This window comes from Pituophis catenifer, unplaced genomic scaffold, assembly GCF_029215685.1.
Source record: "Pituophis catenifer annectens isolate HBS135680 unplaced genomic scaffold, rPitCat1.0.hap2 SCAF_9, whole genome shotgun sequence".
In the NCBI taxonomy this organism is placed as follows: Eukaryota; Metazoa; Chordata; class Lepidosauria; order Squamata; family Colubridae; genus Pituophis; species Pituophis catenifer.
Window position 1 is genome coordinate 29,890,639 of NW_027256889.1, and position 20,340 is coordinate 29,910,978.

The 20,340-nt window shown below is 44.6% G+C and overlaps 2 protein-coding genes across 5 annotated transcripts; both read left to right on the forward strand.

Moving 5' to 3' along the window:
* Window positions 1-282: 282 nt before the first annotated feature.
* CCDC28B (coiled-coil domain containing 28B) lies at window positions 283-14,990 on the forward strand. 4 transcript variants are annotated; one of them, XM_070949915.1, is made up of 7 exons: window positions 283-415; window positions 2,856-3,041; window positions 7,237-7,406; window positions 11,084-11,238; window positions 12,447-12,520; window positions 13,771-13,903; window positions 14,507-14,990. In XM_070949915.1, the coding sequence occupies exons 2-6, from the start codon at window positions 2,884-2,886 to the stop codon at window positions 13,823-13,825; spliced, it is 612 nt and encodes a 203-aa protein (XP_070806016.1). In that variant the 5' UTR covers window positions 283-415; window positions 2,856-2,883; the 3' UTR covers window positions 13,826-13,903; window positions 14,507-14,990. The 4 variants fall into 4 exon arrangements, with proteins under 4 accessions (XP_070806016.1, XP_070806017.1, XP_070806015.1 ...); XM_070949916.1 differs by lacking the exon at window positions 283-415 and adding an exon at window positions 736-1,078; XM_070949914.1 differs by lacking the exon at window positions 283-415 and having other exon boundaries at window positions 736-3,041.
* Window positions 14,991-15,420: 430 nt separating this feature from the next.
* IQCC (IQ motif containing C) lies at window positions 15,421-20,286 on the forward strand. Its single transcript, XM_070949913.1, has 5 exons — window positions 15,421-15,661; window positions 17,157-17,300; window positions 18,664-18,985; window positions 19,201-19,319; window positions 19,720-20,286. Exons 1-5 carry the CDS (start codon window positions 15,497-15,499, stop codon window positions 19,756-19,758), a joined length of 789 nt encoding a protein of 262 aa, XP_070806014.1. The 5' UTR covers window positions 15,421-15,496; the 3' UTR covers window positions 19,759-20,286.
* The last annotated feature ends 54 nt before the right edge of the window (window positions 20,287-20,340 follow it).

Here is a 20,340-nt window from a genome sequence, read left to right on the forward strand (position 1 = left end):
GTATCTCCTTGGGCGGTAGAATCACAGCAATCTCGGGGTCCTCTGATTAGCGGGGCTCCCATAATTCCGCAGGCCGGGGCTTTGCCGATCGGGGCCTCGAAGGCTCCCCTCGGAAAGCTGCTAGGGCTGAGGAGGCAGGAGGCGCCGGGCCCCCTTCAAAGCTTTCAGCCGCGGAGGGCGGAGCAGACGTCCCCCCCCCCCCCCCCCCCCGCTGAAGCTCCGGCATCCCGCGCGCTTGATCGGCAGCCCCGGCACTGGCTCTGGCCTCTTCCTTCGGAAGCAAGCTGGACGGCTCCGACTCGGCGCTCGGAGGGGCCCGGGCGAAGGGCGGCGCTTCCAGCGGGAGCCAGCTCCTCCAGGGACCCCCAGGCTCGGCGCCGGAGAGCCGCGCGAGAGAGGCCGGGCGGCGGGAGAGGTTCCCTTTGTTATTTCGGGGGGGGGGGCTTCCTCCGCTCCCCGCCTGCGCTGCCCTCGCCCGACAAGCGCGACCCGGATGCTGCGGAGCTCCGGCGGGCGGTGCCGTGGCCGAATCCCGGGGCGGAGGGCAGCAGGGAGGCCGGGATGGCTGGGCTGGCCCGGAGGGCTCTGGTGCCGAGGGCGCGCAGCGTGAACGCCTCGGAGCCCCTTCGGCGGAGCGCGGAGGAAGCAGCTGGAGCTGGGGAGTCCCGGCGGGCCGTGGGGCTTCCCCCGCGGGGGGTGGGGCCTTTCCAAAGCGCCTCCTTTGTCTGAGGAAAGCAAGAGAAGGGGAACAAACTGGGAAGGCCCCGATGGGAAATGAGGCCGTGGAAGAGATTTTTAACCGTTGCTGGTTATTGTGAATCGCTCTTGCGCCCATCCTGAAAGGTTCCTACCCCGGGCTGGCCTTCCGAGACTCTTTCCTCGGGCGGGCACATTTTCCAATGAAACAGATCGAGACAGGAAGATCATTTTATTAAATGTGAACCTTCTGCCCAAAACCGATTCTTTCATTCAAAGAGGGAACCCAAAGACCAGCTTTCGGTCCCTTTGATCAAAGAAAATGCAAGAGAAAAGTTGATTGAACAGAGCAAAAATAACCCCCCTTTGCACTGTAAATCAGGTACATGGAGCTAAACATTGCATGTGACAACACATATGTCCATTTAAATGAGGTCTGACAAAAGGGGGGGTGTAAAATTTGTTAGGGTTAGTCAAATTAAAATACAAAATAACCATGTTAGTTAGCAAGTATAACAATACTACAAAGTCAATGTTGGTACTACAAAATCCATCCTTTGTAGCCCTCAGCCCAAAACATGAACCACTGTATCCAAATCACTGGTCACTGGTGAGAAAGAGCCCTTGCCTCAGATTTAGGTGCCCTGCTCCCCTGGAGAAATCATCATCTCGAAGGAGGTGGGCAGGGCTATTAAATTAATTTAATTTAATAAAGAAGCTGTTTAATTTGCTGTGCAAACTCTCTCAGCCCTACATGCCCTTCCCCTAAAATTCCATAAAGGGAGGTGGCTGGAGTCAGTCTTTAAGCATCTTAAAGTCTTGCTTCAACAAGATAAGGCTGCATATAAATTTAATAAATCAATAAATAAGGCTCCCCAACTTCATTCCAAACTTTGCAAATGACACCAGACTCCCTGTTTCTTCCAAGATTTAACTGATGCTTCATGGCATTTAACCTGTTTCTGAGTACATGTTAAGCCATGGTTTTCACCAGTGTAGTTTACAGAATGAATCCCTATTAACTGGGTTTAAGGGATAAATTAAGTCATAAATTATGGGCTATAAACTAAGAAGGCTGGTTTAATAATCCATGCATAAAACGAATACTTTGATTATGGTTAAGTTGGTAATAAAAAACCTCCAACTCCTTGAGATGCTCGTTTTCTGCACATGAGGAGCTAACAGGTCACAAAATAGTTGGCTATTTTCACATACCCTGCTCTGTTTCTGTCACCATTTTCTCAGTTTCTCTCTTACAAAAGGGTCAGGGGTTGTTTTTCCACACCTGCCATCTGGAGCTCGGGGGACCAGAGGGGTCTTCGTGTATGTGAATTATACCACTTCCTTGAATTGTATAAGTGCCTCCATATCCTGCTGTTTTCTTTAATCAGCATTAACATGAGTGGACTCTTTTTTTCAATTTTTTTTTCAAATTTTATTAAAGTTCGTTATACAATAAAAAGAAAAAAGAAACAAACACTCAGGAGCCTGAGTGGTGTAGGAGGCTAATGCCTCCTAAGGCAACATTTAACATCCAGCTGCCTGCAATTACTGCGAGTTCAATTCTCCCCAGGCTCAAGGTTGACTCAGCCTTCCATCCTTTCTAAGGTGGGTAAATTGAGGACCCAGTTTGTGGGGGCAATAAGGTGACTTTGTATAAATATAAAAAGTATGAAGGCTATTGCTTAATGCATTGTAAGCCGCCCTGAGTCTCCGGAGAAGGGCGGCATATAAATCAAATTAAAAAAAAAAAAGTTAGAGAGATCAAAGAAGGAAAAAAGAGGTGAAAAGAGAAAGACAAAAAGTAGTGACTTTTCCCAACTTTTTTCAGTGCAGTAACATAAAAAAAATTACATCTTCAATCTTTTTGTTTTACAATTACTATATATTTCAAACCATTTCTATAACAACAAAGTCATTCTACTTATCAAAACCTAAAATCAAAGTTTCAGTGTTTTCATTTTTGAACAAAAAGCCCAGAAGTGGTTGCCAGCGTGGACTTGCCTGTTTAGGCAACATTCCTAGTCCTCATTGTCCTTCTGTTCCAGGGCCTGTGAGGCTTTCCTCAAGTATGGAATTCAATGCAGGGCTTTCCAAAGTCATTGCTCAATGGTAACTTTTGCATGGCCTCCTCCATCTTGCTTGCTCTTCTCTTACAGGTTGGGTGGCTGAGAGGGAGACCCCACGATGGAGGAGAGGAAGAAGAAGAGCCCCAAGGCTCACCTCAGCCAACCGGTGCCTGCAAGTGCACTGCGCAAGCTGCCTGGCCCGGCCAGTAAGAGTGCCTCTTTCTCGCTGGGGACACCACACCTCCCATCTCCGAGACCAAGAGCCAAGTTTAAGAGGTCAGCATGAGGATGGGGAAGCCAAGTTTAAGAGCAGGAGGACAGGGAAGTGCCCTCAGGAAGGCCTGAGGGCACTGAGCCAGGTGTTGGCATTCTGGCAGCACTTTCGGGAAGAGTTGGTAGAATCTGAGTCTCACATAGATGGGAGATTCGTTTATTTTCTGTCGCCGCTCCAGCTCATGTCAGAAGCTGTCTCAGAGTATCATAAAGCATTTGAATCAACCCCAGCGAATAAAAGTGATAACAAAAGGCAACAGGGAAAAGCATTTGACTATTTTAAAAAAAATCAATAGTAAGAAACTGTATTAGAACTGTTTCAACTGGGGGCAGCACGTGGTAGGAATCTGAGCTTGGAAAAGTAGCAGGGTCAGGGCTGGGATGAAACTTCAGAATTGGCAAAAACCTCTCAGAAGCCAATGAAACACTGCTCCAGTCTTGCCACTAAGAAAACTTCCTAGTCACGCTGATGAAGTCACCAGGAGACAACCTTGACTTGGGGGAGACTTTATTTATTAAAACACAGAGCTGGAGCCCTTCCTCACATAAGTGTTTGTGATACCCGAAGGGGCTCCGTTTGCATTTTAATCTGTTTTGTGTGTCGCACTTGAGTTCTTGGCTTAGTGATGGGGGATGCCAGCATAATCTACTCTGGATCTCTCTTTTTTTAAAAAGTTTTTTATTTTTTAGACAAACATTTAATACATCAGTTTTCTCTTCCCTGTGACATCTCAGTGTTATCTTCCACAGTTCTTTCTTCATCTGTATAGTTGTCATTACTTCTATCTTGATCCTCATCCACAATATCAATTCGTCACTAACATAATATTCTACTCATCACATATTTTTACACACTTATATAATTATTCATTTATATCTCTTCTCCAACCAATAATAAAAATCATCCCATATTTTAAAATATTCTGAGTCTTCTCTATCTTTAATCATCAAAGTTAATCTATTCATTTCTGCACAATCTAAAATTTTTTTTATTACTTCTTCTTCCAAAGGTATTTTCTCCGCTTTCCAATTTTGTGCATAAACAATCCTTGCAGCTGTTATTACATGTATTATCAAATAAACATTTTCCTTGCTAATTTTTTCAGGTAGGATATCCAGTAGGAACAGCTCTGGTTTAAATTCGATACGTTAATGTATCATTTCCTCCAAGTCTCCAAGACTAACCAAGTCTTGAGTTTAATCCAATAGTTTTTAGCTTCCGGACATGTCCACCACATATGATAATATAATCCTGGTAATTGATGACATTTCCAACATTTAGCTGATTTTTCTTTAAACATTTTTGCTATATTGATTTTCCTTATATGCAGTGGACATTGTTAATTTATAATTCCTTTCCCATAATTGTTGCCATTTTTCCAAATCAATTGAATATCCAAAGTTTCTTCCCCAAGCTATCATTGCTTCTTTTACTTGCTCCTCCTCTAATTCAATACTAAGCAAAAAAGTTATAATTTTTTTAATTAAATTATCGTCTGTTCCCATGAGTATCCTATCCAACTCAGTCTTTTCCATATAGAAACCATATAATTTAGCATCCTTTTCATATCTTGTTTGTATCTGCATATACATATACCAGTCTGTCTCAATCCCCTGTCCTTCTAGTTCCTGTTTCCCTTTCAATTAATTCTCCCTCGTCAGTAAATCTTTATATCTAACAATATTGCCAAAATTAAAAACATTTGGGTGTATGAAAGCTTCCATAGACGATAACCATGTTGGTATAACCATGTTGGTATTTTCACATAGTATTAAGTAAGTATCTCTTACTTTCTCCCAAACCAATAACAATGCATTTCTTACATAGTGTCTATGAAAATATGTGTGTATCTTATTTCTACCATACCACAAAAAGGCATGCCAGCCCAGTTGCAAGTCATAACCTTCCAATGTTAACAACCTTATATTTCTTAACTCCACCCATTCCTTCAACCATGTCAAAGTTGCTGCCTGGTAATATAGTTCCCAATTTGGTAACCCAAATCTACCTCTCAATCTTCTTTCTTGCATCTTTCTTATGCTTATTCTTGTCTTTTTCCCTTGCCATATATATATTTCCTTATTATCTTATTGAGATATTGAAAATAAATCTTTTCAATTTTTATTGGCACAATCTGAAATAAAAATAATAATCTTGGTAGTATTGCATAATACTACCAAGTATCTTTATCAGTGCAATTCGTCCCATGAATGATAGTTGAAAATTCTTCAATTTTTCCAGGTCTCTTTCAATTTGCTGTTTTAATTTATAATAATTATCTTCTTTTATTGTTACACATCTTGAAGTTAAATATACTCCAAGGTACTTAACTTTTTTCACTACTTGTATATTCGAATTTTCTTCCATCTCTCTTTTTTGTTTTTCTGTCATGTTTTTAGCCAACATTTTTGTTTTGTCTTTATTTATTTTCAAACCGGAGACTTTCCCATAATCTTCTATTTGCGCTAATAATTTAGGGCCTGTTATTTGCAGATCCTCTATAATAAATACCAAATCATCTGCAAAGGCCTGCAATTTATACTCTTCTTTTTAAACTTTTATCCCTTTTATCTCTTCATCTCGTCTAATATTTCTATTTAAAACTTCTAATGTCAAGATAAACAACAGTGGCGAAAGAGGACATCCTTGTCTAGTACCTTTCATTATGCTGATCTTTTCTGTCATTTCCTCATTTATCATTATCTTAGCAAATTGTCTATCATATACTGTTTTTATAACATTTATAAATCTCTCCCCAAAATCCATTCTCTGTAATTGTTGTATCATGAACTGCCAACTCACATTATCAAAAGCTTTTTGGGCATCTAAAAACATCAATGACATCTGTTTTTCTGCATGGTTCTCATAATATTCCAAAGCGTTCAAAATCATCCTTATATTGTCTTTAATTTGTCTTTTTGGTAAAAATCCGCTTTGGTCTGCATGTATATATTCATTTAGTAGATTTTTCAATCTGTGTGCCATCATTGACGCAAAAATCTTATAGTCTGCATTTAACAACAAGATCGGTCTATAATTTTTTATCAATTGTAAATCCGTTTCTTTTTTAGGCATAAGTGTTACATATGCCTCCTTCTATGAATCTGGCATTTTTGCCTTTATTAATAAATCATTAAATAAGTCCAACATTATATTACTAATCCCCCCCCTTCACTCAAAGTCTGATAAATTTTTAAAATTCCGGATGTGGATGCAGATATGCACCCACTCCCACTCCTCGCTCAGTCAATCTTTTCCACCCTATCAATCCTTCCGGATGGAGCAAGAAAAAAAAAACCTCAAAAATTAGTAAAAAAAGACAGAAAAATCCTCATCTCGATGTCACAAGCTGTCTCTTTACTTCCTCTTTTGTTGCGGCCGTCCCAGCTTTTTAGCGACTTCTAGGTCGCTTTCCACCCTGTCTGATTTGAGGAGCTTCTTCCGGTCTTTCCATGGAGATTGTGATCTCCCTGTGCTCCTCTTGTTTGTTGTCTCTACAGGACGACTTAGGTCACCGAGGACCCTCGCACAGCGGGGATATCAACGACCCCCTGGGAGGAACCAAGGAGTCTGTGGTATCGCCGCCATGCCTCTCCCTCTGGATCTCATTGAATGATCAGGGGTTAGAAAGCACATCCTGCAGTGATGGGTTTGAATCGAGGGTCTTTGATGATGCCCCTCAGCTCAGTTAAGATAGTTCTTTCACATCCTCCACCACAATTCAGTAAAAGAAAACTCTTTAATAGGGCCAGTTGGGTCCAGCTGTATTCACACAGCATGCTTGGTGTGGTCGCCAAGTAGCTTCCTTTCTGAGTTTGCACAGTGCAGTGAACCCTAAGTCACAAAAAACTATTCAGAGCCTAGGCTTGTGTAAATGCAGGTATATATATAGTATGTTGAGGGACCACCACATTTATAGTGCAGAGTTGCAGGAGAGCGGGCGGGAAGAAGAGACTCAGCCAGCACTTGAGAACAGATCCCATCAGCAGCTATTTAAAGGGCAGCCAAAATGCCACTCCTTGCAGATCACCCTTCAGCAATGCCAAAGCCTTTTCCGCAGGAGAGGAGAGCTGCTGTGCCAATCAGCTGACTGCTTGGCTGATCTTGGGGGAGAACCTGCTTTTCTCTTGAAGGCTGGCTGGCTGGCTTCCTGCCATTCTCACCCCAGATTTTATTTTTCCTTATTTTCTGTTGCAGAGCAAGCAAGGAGACATCACGAGTTCCTCAGCTTGGGGGCAATGCGGGGTCTGTGGTGAGCACCCCCCTGCAGCATTCGTTCCTGACTGACGTCTCTGATGTGTATGAGATGGAAGGGGGTCTCCTTAACCTGCTGAATGATTTCCATTCAGGGAAGTTGCAAGCTTTTGGTAATGTTTTTTTTTATATTAAGTTTTTTATTTTTTCCAATATAAACATACATGTTTCGTGGACAGTACATTGATTGAATCAGGTCTTTTTTATACAACGTTAACAATAACAATACAAATAGTATGTAGAATTCTAATTTCCAATTTCAAACAATACTAGTCTCATTTCATATTCCTTTTACATTTTCCCTTTAATTGGTTTAAGCATAAATAATATTTCTTCGCACCCTGTGTTTATTATCGCTTAGTAAATGTTGTCATTCCATATTTTAAAAATCACTCATTATTCCAGCATAACATCAATATTCCAAATGTATAGGATTACAAATAACACCAATTATTAACAATATTCAATCCATCAATGGATTGGACATCTTAAAGTCCCCACCATTTCTAATCCTTAATATTTTAAATTCACAATATCTTTTAACACACTTAATATTAGTACTTCAGTTAAATTGTCTACTCTTAAATTACCATCTACTAACCTAAAACATTGGGGTTTTGGTGTTTTCCCATTTTATTAATATATTTCCTCATTATCTATCCATCTCTTAGTCTTTCTAAAATTCCATCGTTTATTGATTTTTTGGTCAGTCTTTTATCTCTCTCTTGGAATCTTATATCTCTTTTTAATTTTTTTGTGTCTACTAAACTTTCCCTTCTGGGTGCCTTTTGCCTCTTTCTGCTGCATTTTTTGTACACCCATCCACAAAACTTCCTTTTGTTTTTGTTTTTAAAAAAAGGGGTTTTTTCTCTCTTCTCTCTGTACCCTTATAAATTATGATGTTATATATTTATCTTCTACTTATTAGTCTCTTCTCCTCTTTATTCCTAACTTCTTGCTTCTCATTTTTATTCTCCCCTTCCCCTGCTTTTTTTAGTTTCTTATCTACTTCTCGAATATCCGGTTCCTCTTTTCCCCCCAATTGTTGAGTAGCTTCTACATTCATTTCTGTATCTTTAAACAATTCCTTTGTCTTTGTCATTTCTTAAGAATTCACACAGACTCTTTAATATGCACAATATTTCTTCATACATCTCTAGATCCATTTTATAGTGATTTAATACAGTTTATAAAAAGTATATTTCTATTATTCCAATATCTCAATATTTAAGAAACTTCTATTTAATCCCATAGTTATACTTCCAGAACCCCATATTTTATTTCATAATAGTTTACAACCTTATAGTTCCCCAATTGTCCAAATTTTAAAGTCTTATTTCCTTCTTCTCTCTTTTCTTTTGACCTTTTCTTCTTTTGCCTCTTAGAATATTCTATTAAATAACATTAATAGTCCAAGTCCAAATTTGTCCAGGTTACTCCACTAAATTCTTCCAGTCTTTCCAATCCATAATCCAATGGTCAATTTTAGTAAGATTTAGTTATTTGCAAATTAGTTCCTTTTGTAACTCTTCAAAGGGAAAGAAAAAAAGAACCCACTATTGAATGTTCTTGAATTTTCCCAGGTGTCTTCTAACAACAGAGTCAAGGTCAGACTATTCACTAGATGTTGTTACTTCTGTTTTGTGTATCAGACTTTGTGTGTATTAGATTAGCTTTCATTAAACATATTGCGGCTATAGTGTTGTAGTACTTCTCTTTCTCCAGTAGATGGCTCTCTTATGCCCCATCCAACATAAGCAATCTGTCAAAAATAGCTAATTGTGGGATAAATCCAAGGGGTTTAGAAATTCAAATAAACAAATAATTTCTCCCTCATGTCGCTTTCAGATTATTTGGGCTTTTTTCCACGCTATCTGTGTTTTATAGCTTCTCTTGGGCTATAGCTATAGTTGTATAGTTCTCTTGGGCTTTTTTTTTTTGTCTTTTCATTTCCGGGTTTTTTGTTTTCCTCCGTGTGTCAATTCCTCATTATTTTAAGCTTAGGAGTTTTCTTTTCATAATCTTTTTGTTATTGCAAGTCATTAAAATGAAAGTTGGTAAATATCTCACCCAATTTCAATGTCTGTCCATACATCTTGGTTCCTGATTGTCCCGGCTTTGTGACTGCCAGCAATGGCAGCTGTGCCTGCTGCCGTTCGGGGAGAGCTTGCTTCGGACTTAACGAGGAATTTGCAGATTCCTTGTAGTCTGCGAAGTGCCTCTCCTTCCTTCACCCTCCGTACAAGATGGCTGTGACCCCGAAGGGTCTCCTGGCAGCAGTTACCAGCTGGATTTTCACAGGGCTCAGCAGAGCCTGCTATTTTCCAGCTGTTCTTGCCAAGGTTGCAATTGGAAGTCCTACTTTTGGTAATGTCTTTGATGCTGGAATATCTCTAGACTGTGTTTTGCTGGAGAGAAAGAGAGGAGGCTGGTTTAAATCCAAAATTATCACCAATCTCTCTAGCTGGTCAAGAAAAGCTCTTAGCCATTTGTGAAATCAGAGATGAATTAAATGGATAATTAATTTGGATTTCTCCCCCTCCTTAGTTCCTCTCCTACCGATTCTCTTGTCTCTCTTATGTTAAATCTTGCATCCGCTTGTCAGTCCCTGGCCACCGATTTCCCAATTCTTGGCTAGATGCATTTCTATCTCAAACGGCTCCATCGTTAACCCGTTTGTCTACATGGAAGAAGGTTGTCCTGTCTTTTTAATAATTCTCTTGCTGCAACAATTAATGTTCCTCAGACTTGATAGGGATAGAAAAATTGTCCCAGTATCAACTCTTGATTTTCTCCATAAGATGTGGCAGAGAAGCTTCCCTTAGCAACTTACATATGGATTATATATGGGCATGTATATAAGCTCCAATGTTGGAGGAGGGTGGGGGGGAGAATCAAATTTCAGTTAAGTGCAAGGTTTATGTTCCTTTGATACTTTGGTTTTGTGCTTCTAAGGCTGCATTTCGAAACCTTAGCAACCATGCTGGCGGGGGAATCCAAAGAGTTAAAGTACACACATCTTCAGACTGTCAAGGTTGAGAATCACTGTTCTAAGGATTCCAATAATAGATATAGTTCGTGTTTTTACCAACTGTGATCCTTTTGATTTGGAAGAAATTGTGATGGACTGTTTAACACACAGTGCCTGGTCTGGAGGCGATCATTGAGTTGGGTAGGACTATGACACTGTTAGCGATAAATGCTGGCAGTTCCATTACCTTGCCCAAATAGAACCCGAGCCATAAAAGTAGATTAAAATGTCTTAATTATATACATAAGTAAGAAGAGGCACCTCACCCAAGCAAGGAGATGAGCAGCTTAGAAAAGTAGAAAATCACTTTATATACAGTTCAAACTTACTGGGTTCAGAACGAGTTCTTTCATTTGGTTAGCATCATTTGAGACATCTCTGATGCAGCACACATGCTCAGTACCTTTAGTATGTTGCATTAATATTCTATAGCATCCCATAATATAATTAGTATGATCTTGTTAATGCATATCTTCATATTCAGGAAGTTTTTACATTATAATGAGGCATAAAGAAGATTGCAAGTAACTAAGTCAGGGCCCCCGACAGGTTTAAACCAGTTCTCTTCTCAGGCTGTACAGAGCTTTCTTTGTTCCCTCAAGGACTAGAAACATTAATCAAAGAAACTCCTAGTTTCTGGAAACATTTATCAATGCTGCTGCCGCCATTAATACCTTGGTAAGGCCAGGTCACCTTTTCTTTCTTTTTTCTCTTTGGCTCACCTTTGCTCTGCACCCCTGTCCTCGGCTGGGCCTGCAGGCAGAGAATGTTCTTTTGAGCAGCTGGAACACGTGCGGGAGATGCAGGAGAAACTCGCCCGCCTGCACTTCAGCCTGGATGTCTATGTGGAGGAACTTGTGGAAGATCAGAAGAAAACTGTGGCTGACAGGAATCTGGACCAGCTGCTGACCAATGTGGGTATCCCAAGCAACTGCCCTCTTCCCTTCAAAGGACCCCTCCCTTTCCTGTCCTCCTCAGAAGATCCACCTGTGATGGAATATTGTGCGGAGGTGGATTCCCAGAGGGTGGATTCCCAGGATGAGGGGGTGCATTCCAGAGGAGGAAGAGGCAGACCGGATATCCTGTGTGAGAGAAAGAGGATGAAGACAGCCCCTCCCTTCACAGAGCAAACGGTAGATGCCGATGGCTTGCAGAGTCCTCGGTCTGGCAAGATTCCATCCATAGAATCAATAAATAGAGTTCAATAAAGAACTCGGCTTGGCAGAATTGCCACATGCCGTTCTTGGTTTTGGACTTGACATCAATCTTGCCAGGCTTGGGAGTCTGCTATTGGCATCTACCATGTAATCTGAGAACTCTTAGGGAGGATCTGTCTTCCCCCTCTTTCTCTCCCACAGGATACCTGGGCTGAGTTGCCTCTTCTACCTCTGGGATGCAACCCTGCCTCCTCGGGACCCACCTCCTCACTCCCTTCCATCACATCCCTAGACTGAAGTCGGCTTGGTATTTTGTCCTTTAGGAGGAATGCAACACATTAGAACATAAAGTTTGGTTCACTGTTGCATGGATCCAGCAGCTCAGGATGAAATGGTGGTGGTGGGAGGCACAGCAGGCAGGGGCTGGAAGGAGGAGACCCACCTCCCGCCCTGCCCATGTGAGAGGAATGCAATCTCCAATGAAATGAAGCTAAAGCACAGTTTGAACGGCTTTCTTTGAGGCAGAGCAGGAGGAGACAGGGAGAGCCCAGAGACAATGCTGTGCGTTTGTGTCCTTGGCCAGAACAAGTGGGATGCGATGAGGCTGACTGGGTTCCCACAACACACTGAACGTGCCCCAGGTTAGTCTAGCCGAGGATGAGGGCTTAGACAGGCCCTGCAGAAGGGCCCTTCTCTAGGCCTCCGGAGATGGAGTGAAATGGGCACTGAGATGAGGTTGCATCTCCTCTCCAATTAATTCTGGTTATTCCAAACCCAGCCTGGCTACCACATATCTTTATCTTGTTTCATTGTTTAAATTAAGCTCTTGGAAGGATAGTTGGGTAGCTTCCCCAATGCCTGTCCCTGCGCCTGGTGTGACGTGATCTTGGACAAGGCTTCTGGGGTTGTGCCTCCTGCATATGTTCATAATGCCTTTTTTGCTTTTTTTTCATTTGTTTTTGCAGCTGGAAGAACTCAGCAATTCCATGTATCCTTTCTGTAGGGCCCAATGTGGTTCTCCTGGCAAATTGATCTGGAGGTGGGAAAGGAAGAAGGATGTGAATGGGGTGCTGTTTCAGAGAACACGTTGGGCTATGGGGAGGCAGTGCCTGGGTGTCCATGGGGATGGTGATATCTTGTGTATAGGGCTTCATTGTGCTTTGTCCTGGACACCTAAATCCAAGTGACAGCCAATCTCTTGCCTACAATAACTCTAATTAAGATAATATAATACAATATCCCTGCCATTGGATGACTTGAACAAAGTACAGGTAGTCCTTGACTTACCACCCTAATGGAGCCTGGAATTTCCATACGTCATGATGGTTATAACTTGAGACACCCACAGGACCGCCTTGATTTTGCAACATTTTTTGAAGCAGTTGCTAAGCAGAAGCAATTATGTTGTGGGCTGCAGTAGGCAAGAACAGACAGCATAGATATAACATAGCAATCCATGCTAAAATGGCCCTGGGTGGCTCATGTATGGTGTGAAACCACTCACACAATTGTTACAAGAGCCAACCTGGTTTAAGAGTGCTAAATTTTGCACCTTGCATAAATCCACATTCGGTCATGAAGCTCAGAGACTGATCCTGAGAACTGTCAGTATGCAAACATTCCATGAGCCACATCTATGTTGCTTGGTCCTCCCAAATCCAAGCCAGCAGTCTTAACCGATGTTTGTGCCCATCCTTCCAAGTATTGGTATGGGTGTACACTTCCAGCTTCCTCAATGTTCATGTTACATCCTGCAGATTCAATAGAGAGCTGCAGTCTAAACTAAGTCAGCATGGCTGATGTTCATAATATTATGCTTCATAGGATGAACCAATGGCAGAGACGTCCCTGGGTAGATGGGGGTCAAAAAAGGCAAGATCAGCGTTTCTCAACTTTGGCAACTTTAAGATAGTGGACTTCAACTCCCAGAATTCCCCAGCCAGCAAGTCTGTTGAAGTGCACCCATCTTAAAAGTTACCAAGCTTAAGAAACATTAGTCAAGACAAGGACTGCAGCTGCACAACTGAAGCCTTGCCCTTTTGTTTACATGTATTTGCATCTGTAAAACAGGGTGGGACTTTGGTTGTGGCTGCCATCTTGGCTTTTTTCACCCCGAGATGCAATCTTGCATCAAAGTTAGCCAAGATTCCTTGCTGTTGGTCATTTGGACTGAGACTGATAGGAGCTGAAGTCCAAAACTTCAGGCAGCTGGTCTATCCAAGCTATAGAAGCCTGGAGAAATGGCTGCTCTCCGCCTCCTCCTACTCATTTCTTAACCCTTTACCTTAGACAAAAGCTTCACCTGGCTGAAAATCCTGATGTGGAAGAAGCTCCCAACGCCTAGAAGAGGCATCGGGAAGGGCCAGGCCAGCCCCCTTCTGACGAGGCCTCAAGAAAGATGTTCCACAAGGATGTCTGGCAGGTAACTACTTCTGAATTGTGCTGTAAAAAAGTTAGGGGCTGCTGGATGGAAAGAGGCAGAGGGACATAAGCAGCAGGACTGGAGATCGGCCGGAGGCAGAAATCTCAAGGGAAAAGCCTATCCTGCATGGCTATCGAAAAATAAAAGAAGCAAGGAAGGCAAAGAAGAGGGACCGGCCAGGATGCTGATCCTCCACATTGGAGCCCCGAGTTGAGCTGAGAGACCCCCTTTTGTTCAGGTGTGGCAAGAGGAGGCGGCTTTTGGTTTCCTTCCCCTTGCAGTGTTGCTCCAGGTTCCATAACTGACAAACCTCTCAGGAAATTTGTGATGAGCAGCAGACACAATACCAATGGCAGCCCTGCATTCTCGCTCCTCCTGCACCTCTCATTTTAAATAGTTTTGTTTTTGTAATGCTGCATGAGTTTGATCTCCTGCATCCTATGCCTGCTCTGCACATGGCCTTAGTCTGAGAGCTGTATATTATTCTTTCTGAGAACACAATTACTATATTAGGGGTGGGACAATTGCTTTGGGGAGAGTTTGGAAAAAGCCCCCATTATTCTTGATACTTTTTTGTTCCTCCTTTTTCACTTGGATCTATAGCTGTGGGGAACAGATGAATTCCAACAGCATCAAACGTGAAGGCAACTGGGGAACATTTGTGCTGAGATGATTCTTGAGAACACGATCTATCCCTGCAACCCCCACCCCCCTCCAATCTCCTGGGCTGGGGATGTGCAGAAGAAGGAGCAGGCTGAGCTGCTTGGTTTGCTTGTCGCAGGCTGTCAAGTCAGAAAAGCCTCTTCAGCCGGGAGCCACCGCAGAACCAGATGGAGAGACCTTCTGCTCAGCAGTGGGGAAGCAGGGAATTCCATCCCAAAAACTATTTGGATCTTCTATTAGCCTATTTCCAGAAGGCTTTGTCTGTTGCTGGAATTGGGGACGGTTTATTCCTTTGTAACCGATTTCTAGGGAGAAGAGGCCTGCGTTGAGTTCACTCCTAATTGCGGACTCTGAGCCAGCAATGTGGTGCCGAGAGCGCTTAGCCATGAGTCTTGGTCATAAAAGAGAAACACATTTGAAATTACACTCTCTGTTTTTGGTTACTTTTATTGGGGGGGGGGGGTGCTGCTCGTTCTGAGGTCTTCCTGTGGAACGGGTGGGGAACTAGGGCCCCTTTATGACTTGAGGACTTCCAGCTCCCAGAATTTCCAAGGCGGCTCTGCCGGTGCGCGGATTCCGGCAGTCGGAGTCCGCAAGTGAAAAGGGCCCCTAGTTCCCCACCCGATGTAGGGTAAAGCTTTAGGAGCGGCGTTGGATCATTTCCCTGTTTCTATGGCCGGGAACGTCGGCGGGGGTCGGGTGGGGAACGGGGCGGGCGGGCGGGCCGGCGTTGGAGCGTGGCTGGCGGGGGGAAGCCCCCCCCCCCGTTTTACAGCCGCCTCTGCCTTCTGGCGGAACGTCGCGCAGTGAAGACGTCAAACGCAGCCGACGTCCCGTCGCACATCTGACTGAGGGATCGGCCCCTTGCGCGCTCTTGTTTTAGCCCACAGAACCTCTTCGGCCGATCGGGGCTGGGGCTTCGGGCGCACAATGGAGATGATGGGACCCGGCACTCAGCGCAGCTGGAAAGCGGACCCCGCCCAAACAGCCTCTGGCTGTGGCGCGAGTCGCTCTTCGCTGACGTCATCAGGGGGCGCGATCGCCGTTTCTCGCAGCAGGATGCGGGGGGAGGAGGAGGCGGCGGCGCGGCTGCAGGTGCGCGCGGGCTCGGCCGAGGGGGGCGCCGGGGTCGGTGGCCAGAAGTCCCGGGCGGGCCGACCCCGGGATCCCCGGCCGCAGCGGGGCCGCCTCGATTCGGGGGTGCGCTGAAGCAGCGGCGTTTCCCAGCCTCTGAGAGGCGTCGAGGGGGGGAAGCGGAGGGAAGCGCTGTGTGGCGCCGCGGGGACCGTGCTGGCTCTTACGGCGGGGGCCTCGGTGCCGCCCAGCCCTTGGCCCGGGAGATGGAGGCTCGGGGAGCAGCGCCCGCCCCTCGCGGACCGTCCGAGGCCCCGCAGTGGGAAAGAAGGCGCCTCTCCTGCTTCGCCCCGGGATTTGCGTGCTCCCTCGTGGGGAGGGGAGGTCTTTGTCGACTTGGAACCATTGATTTAGTGACCGTTCGAAGACACAACAGCACTGAAAAAGTGGCTTACGGCCGTTCTTCACCGTTAGGACGGCTGCGGCGCTCCCATGGTCGCGGGATGAAAGCTGAGTCGCCTGGCAACGCGGGTCGGAGCGTCCGGGGTGACGTGGTCCCCTTTTGCGACTTTCTGACAAGCAAAGTCAATGCGGGAGCCAGATTCATTTAATAACCGTGTTACTAACCTAATAACTGGAGTGAATCACTTAACAAGGGGAGCAAGGAAGGTTGTAAAGGGGGGCAAAACTCATTGAACTTGCTTAGCAATGGAGATTTGGGGCTCGATTGTGATTGTAAGTCAAGGACTACTTGTAATAGAAATGGTGAGGAGTTAAAAGGTCCTGGGCTTCCTTCCTCCTCTTCCGTATTTCCTGGAATTGGAACTGGCACAAGTAAGTGCTGACTTCCTCCTTGCCCTCGCTCCCATGTCAAATGGCAGCTGGACGAACAAGATGTGAGGGAGAAAAACCACCTGTTAGATGTCTCCCTATCAACTCCTGTGTCAGGACCAGCCTCTCCCCCCCCCTCCAAGAAAATACGAACTCTTAAGAACTTTATATTTCAAAAGGAACCTTTTATTGAAAGGGATGAAAGCAAGTCAAAACTCAAAGCAAGCTCATGAGGTCTCAGAGCATGCAGTTCAGGATAAAGGAAATTAGGAACCCCTCCCCACCGTCCAATGTGCATTCCCACCAATTGGCTGGTGTGAAGATTAGCCTCTCTGAGAAGCAGATAAGAAGAGCTTCTCAGGGCCATCTTGCAATCCACACGTTTCCCCCCCTCCTCTCATTTCACAGAAGGTGAGATTTCTTCAGGCACTCCTGGTGCCAGGCAACGGTTATAAATCAGGTTAAAGTTTATATAAAGAGGACCAGGCAAGAAATAGGATACTTAGGATACATAGGAAAGAGAACTAAATGTGACGAATCCAAATACCCCCCTTCTTCTACGAAGAATGGCAGATACATGGATCTGACATCTGTAATACTGGAGAAACTCAATCCTTGTTCTATGCCAGGACTCATCATTTCTGTGCTGCTGTGATTGTGCTTTTAACAATTTGTTCCCTTTTAGGCTGTTGTCAGGGGTTACCTGATCAGGAAAAGGCTTCAAAGCATAAGGAGTAAGTATGAGAGCATCGTCAAGGAAATTGAAGGTGACTTGGATTGGGTCCAGTGGACTGGCCATTTCTTCCCAAGACCAGCGTTTCTCTCAAAGGTAGGACTGTTGATCGGCTCAACTCTTAGCAGAAGTGGGAGTATCGACCCTTTCTTGAATTGCTCCAGAGGGGAATTAAAGGCCTAGAGGTTAAGGCATCAGCAGAATCAGCACAACCAGAAGGCTGTGAGTTCTAGTTTTACCTTACGCATGAAAAACATCTAGATCAGCAGTCCCCAAACTTTGCAGCTTGGCAGCCTGGCTTGTGGGGGTGGGTGGGGGTGTTGAACTGAGCTGTGCAAGCATGTCAATGCACACACAGCTCGACTGCGCGTGGTCCGTGGCCCGATTGCAAATATGCCACAGCCTGGTAGTGGGCTAGGGATTGGGGACCCCTGATCTAGATAACTATTTTTCAGTCTAATAAACTGCCCTGTTTCCTTTTTTTTAATGCACTATAATCTGCATTTGATAATATATGAATGAAAAAGCTCATTAGGACTTGAGGATTTGGCTAGAAATAGTCCAATATGCCCATTTGTTTTTACAGCTGATCTGTGGCTCTTAGTGTAATATCTAATAGGAGAGCTTGAATTTAGCCAGGTAACAAGGAATGCAAGTTTCCCCCAGACTCCATGGATTGTTGTAACAAAACTAAGTCTGGTGGCATTCAGTATAGAGCCGTGATGGCGAACCTATGGCACGCATGCCACAGGTGGCACATATAGCCATATCAGTGGGCATGCCAGCTTAGCTCTGGCATGCATGTGCGTGCCGGCCAGCTGATTTTCGGGCCTTCTGGGCCCACCAGAAGTAGGGAAACAGGCTGTTTCCTGCCTCTGGAGGGCCGGGGGTGGGGGTGGGGGTTTAGGGATAGAGTTAGAGACTCCTAGAGGCTCTGGAGACTGGGGACAGCAAAAAACGTCACTTCCTGTCCCACCGGGAGTTGGGAAATGGGCTGTTTCAGGCCTCCTAGGGCCTCCGAGGGAATGGGAAAGACTGTTTTCACCCTCCCCAGATGCACAGAGAGGATCTGGAGCCAGGTGAGAAGGAAAAATGGGCCTATCGGGCCATCGCATGCCAGGAGTGGGAGGGGGTGGGTGTTGCGCACGCATGCGCAGGGTGGGGTGCATAGAATTATGGGTGTGGGCACGCACGCGCGCACACCTCCCCCACCCCCTCTCCTGGCACGCGATGGCAAAAAGGTTAGCCATCACTGGTATAGAGAATGCTGCCTTTGCTTATCATATAAATTTTTGCTTTTTGTTTGATGTGTAATAGGATATGCAATGCTCTGTGCAACACATTCAACTTGAAAATACCTTGCTCTGTACATAATGATCATTCTCTTTTTAAAGATAATCTTTTTATTTTGTATTATTGTTTTATATTAATGAACTTTATTTTTATATTTTATTTACAGTCTGCCAAGAAATCAATAAAGCCATTCAACAGAGAAAAGGTTAAAATTGACAAGCCACAAAAACAGGATGCACAATATTTTCAAGAGATATCACAGTCTAAACAAATGTGTGACTTTGAGATGCAGTTTCCAAGCCGATTACTGGCTGAGGTGGAACCCAAGGAACCCAAGATCAGTGAGGTAGGACAGCAAGCTGTGGATGCTCACTCTGGGAATGTCTGCAGCCTGTCAGGAGAAAACGAGGAAGGCGGGGAACCCAGCAATGCCTCATCTGACTGGAGCAGCACAGTTCTGGGGATGGAGTCTCCTAGGATGAGCCAGGGTAAGTTAGGCACTGGAAGAACCCTGGACTTTGGTAAACTGGGAGGCAGTTACTACATCTGTACATCCAAGTCCTGGTTGGCATCAGTCTTCTTCCTAACAACTTTACAGAAGCAGCATTTTGTGTGTGTGTGTGTGTGTGTGTGTGTGTGTGCCTTGCCCGGCTTGAGAAGAGTGAGGCAGTCTTGATTCTGACCATCTTCTTTTCTTCCCCAGAGTCTCATTTCCCCAAAGCACCGGAAATGCTCAGAGGGATGCCTGGCTTGCAGAACTACCGCAAGCACCTGGCTATGGAGCTGCTCTGGCTGCAACAGGCAATTGCCAGCCGTAAGAATGTAAGGACCCTGCCTTTGGGTCGCTTGCCTGACTTTTGTCTTGGGGAGCAGCCATAATCCAAATGCCGGCTGGTCTGGCACAGTTCTGTGATCATCGCTTCTTCTATAAACTGATAGATGGCATGGGGAGGAGAGGTATTTCAGCATTGTCCCGGGCTTGGGCAAAAGCAGGTGGCCTTGGCAGGATCCCTCAAGGTGTGGAAGAGCGTGCATCTTCAAAATTCAGAACTGTACTAATAGATGCATTGGACAGGGGTTAAAACTATCAAGGAAAGGATTAATGGTCTCCTTTGGAATATAGTGATTCGTATAATTTTATTAGGATAGCTGCAACCGTTGATGTAGATTTCGTCTGCTTTCATTTGTTTTTATTTCCTTTTTATTCTGTCATCCCTTATAGTATTTGATCCTGAAACACAGACTGGGGAAACCAGCTTGAGAGCTCACATGCGATCTTTTCACACTGAACTGACCCACTACCTCCAGAAAGGAAGCAAGGGGCTGCAGGCAAGGTGTCCGCCGTGCTTCTTTTAGAGAGGCCACATCCTGAAGTCACCATTCAGATTTACAAAAGGAACTCTAAAAACTGGGGATTGCGAAAGCTTTTCAAGGCTGGCAGGCTTTTTGGAATTGCTGTTGCAGAAGCTCCTTTTGTGCACTTTTGGTGGAGCAACATCAGTTTTGCCAGCATTTGCAAAGCTATGGTAGCTAGTGATCAGTGGGCCTTTTCCCCCTGTCAGTTACATTAGAGCAGCTTTGACCAGGAAGTTTTCAATTTCTGGAGATTATTCCAGGGCCCTGTGTTGTAGCTGGAGCCCTTCTGCTTTTTGTGGCCACTGGCTGTTTGCTTATTCTTAAAGTCTTTACTGCATGGCTGTTTCTGCTGTTTTGCTGGCTTATTTTTTGAAATTTGGATGCTCTCTATTAATGAACTGTTATGAAATTAAATAAAACATTTTTTCCTCCATGCCCCATTTTTGGCCCATGACTGTAAAATTAGGCAGTACCCCACATTTTTCAA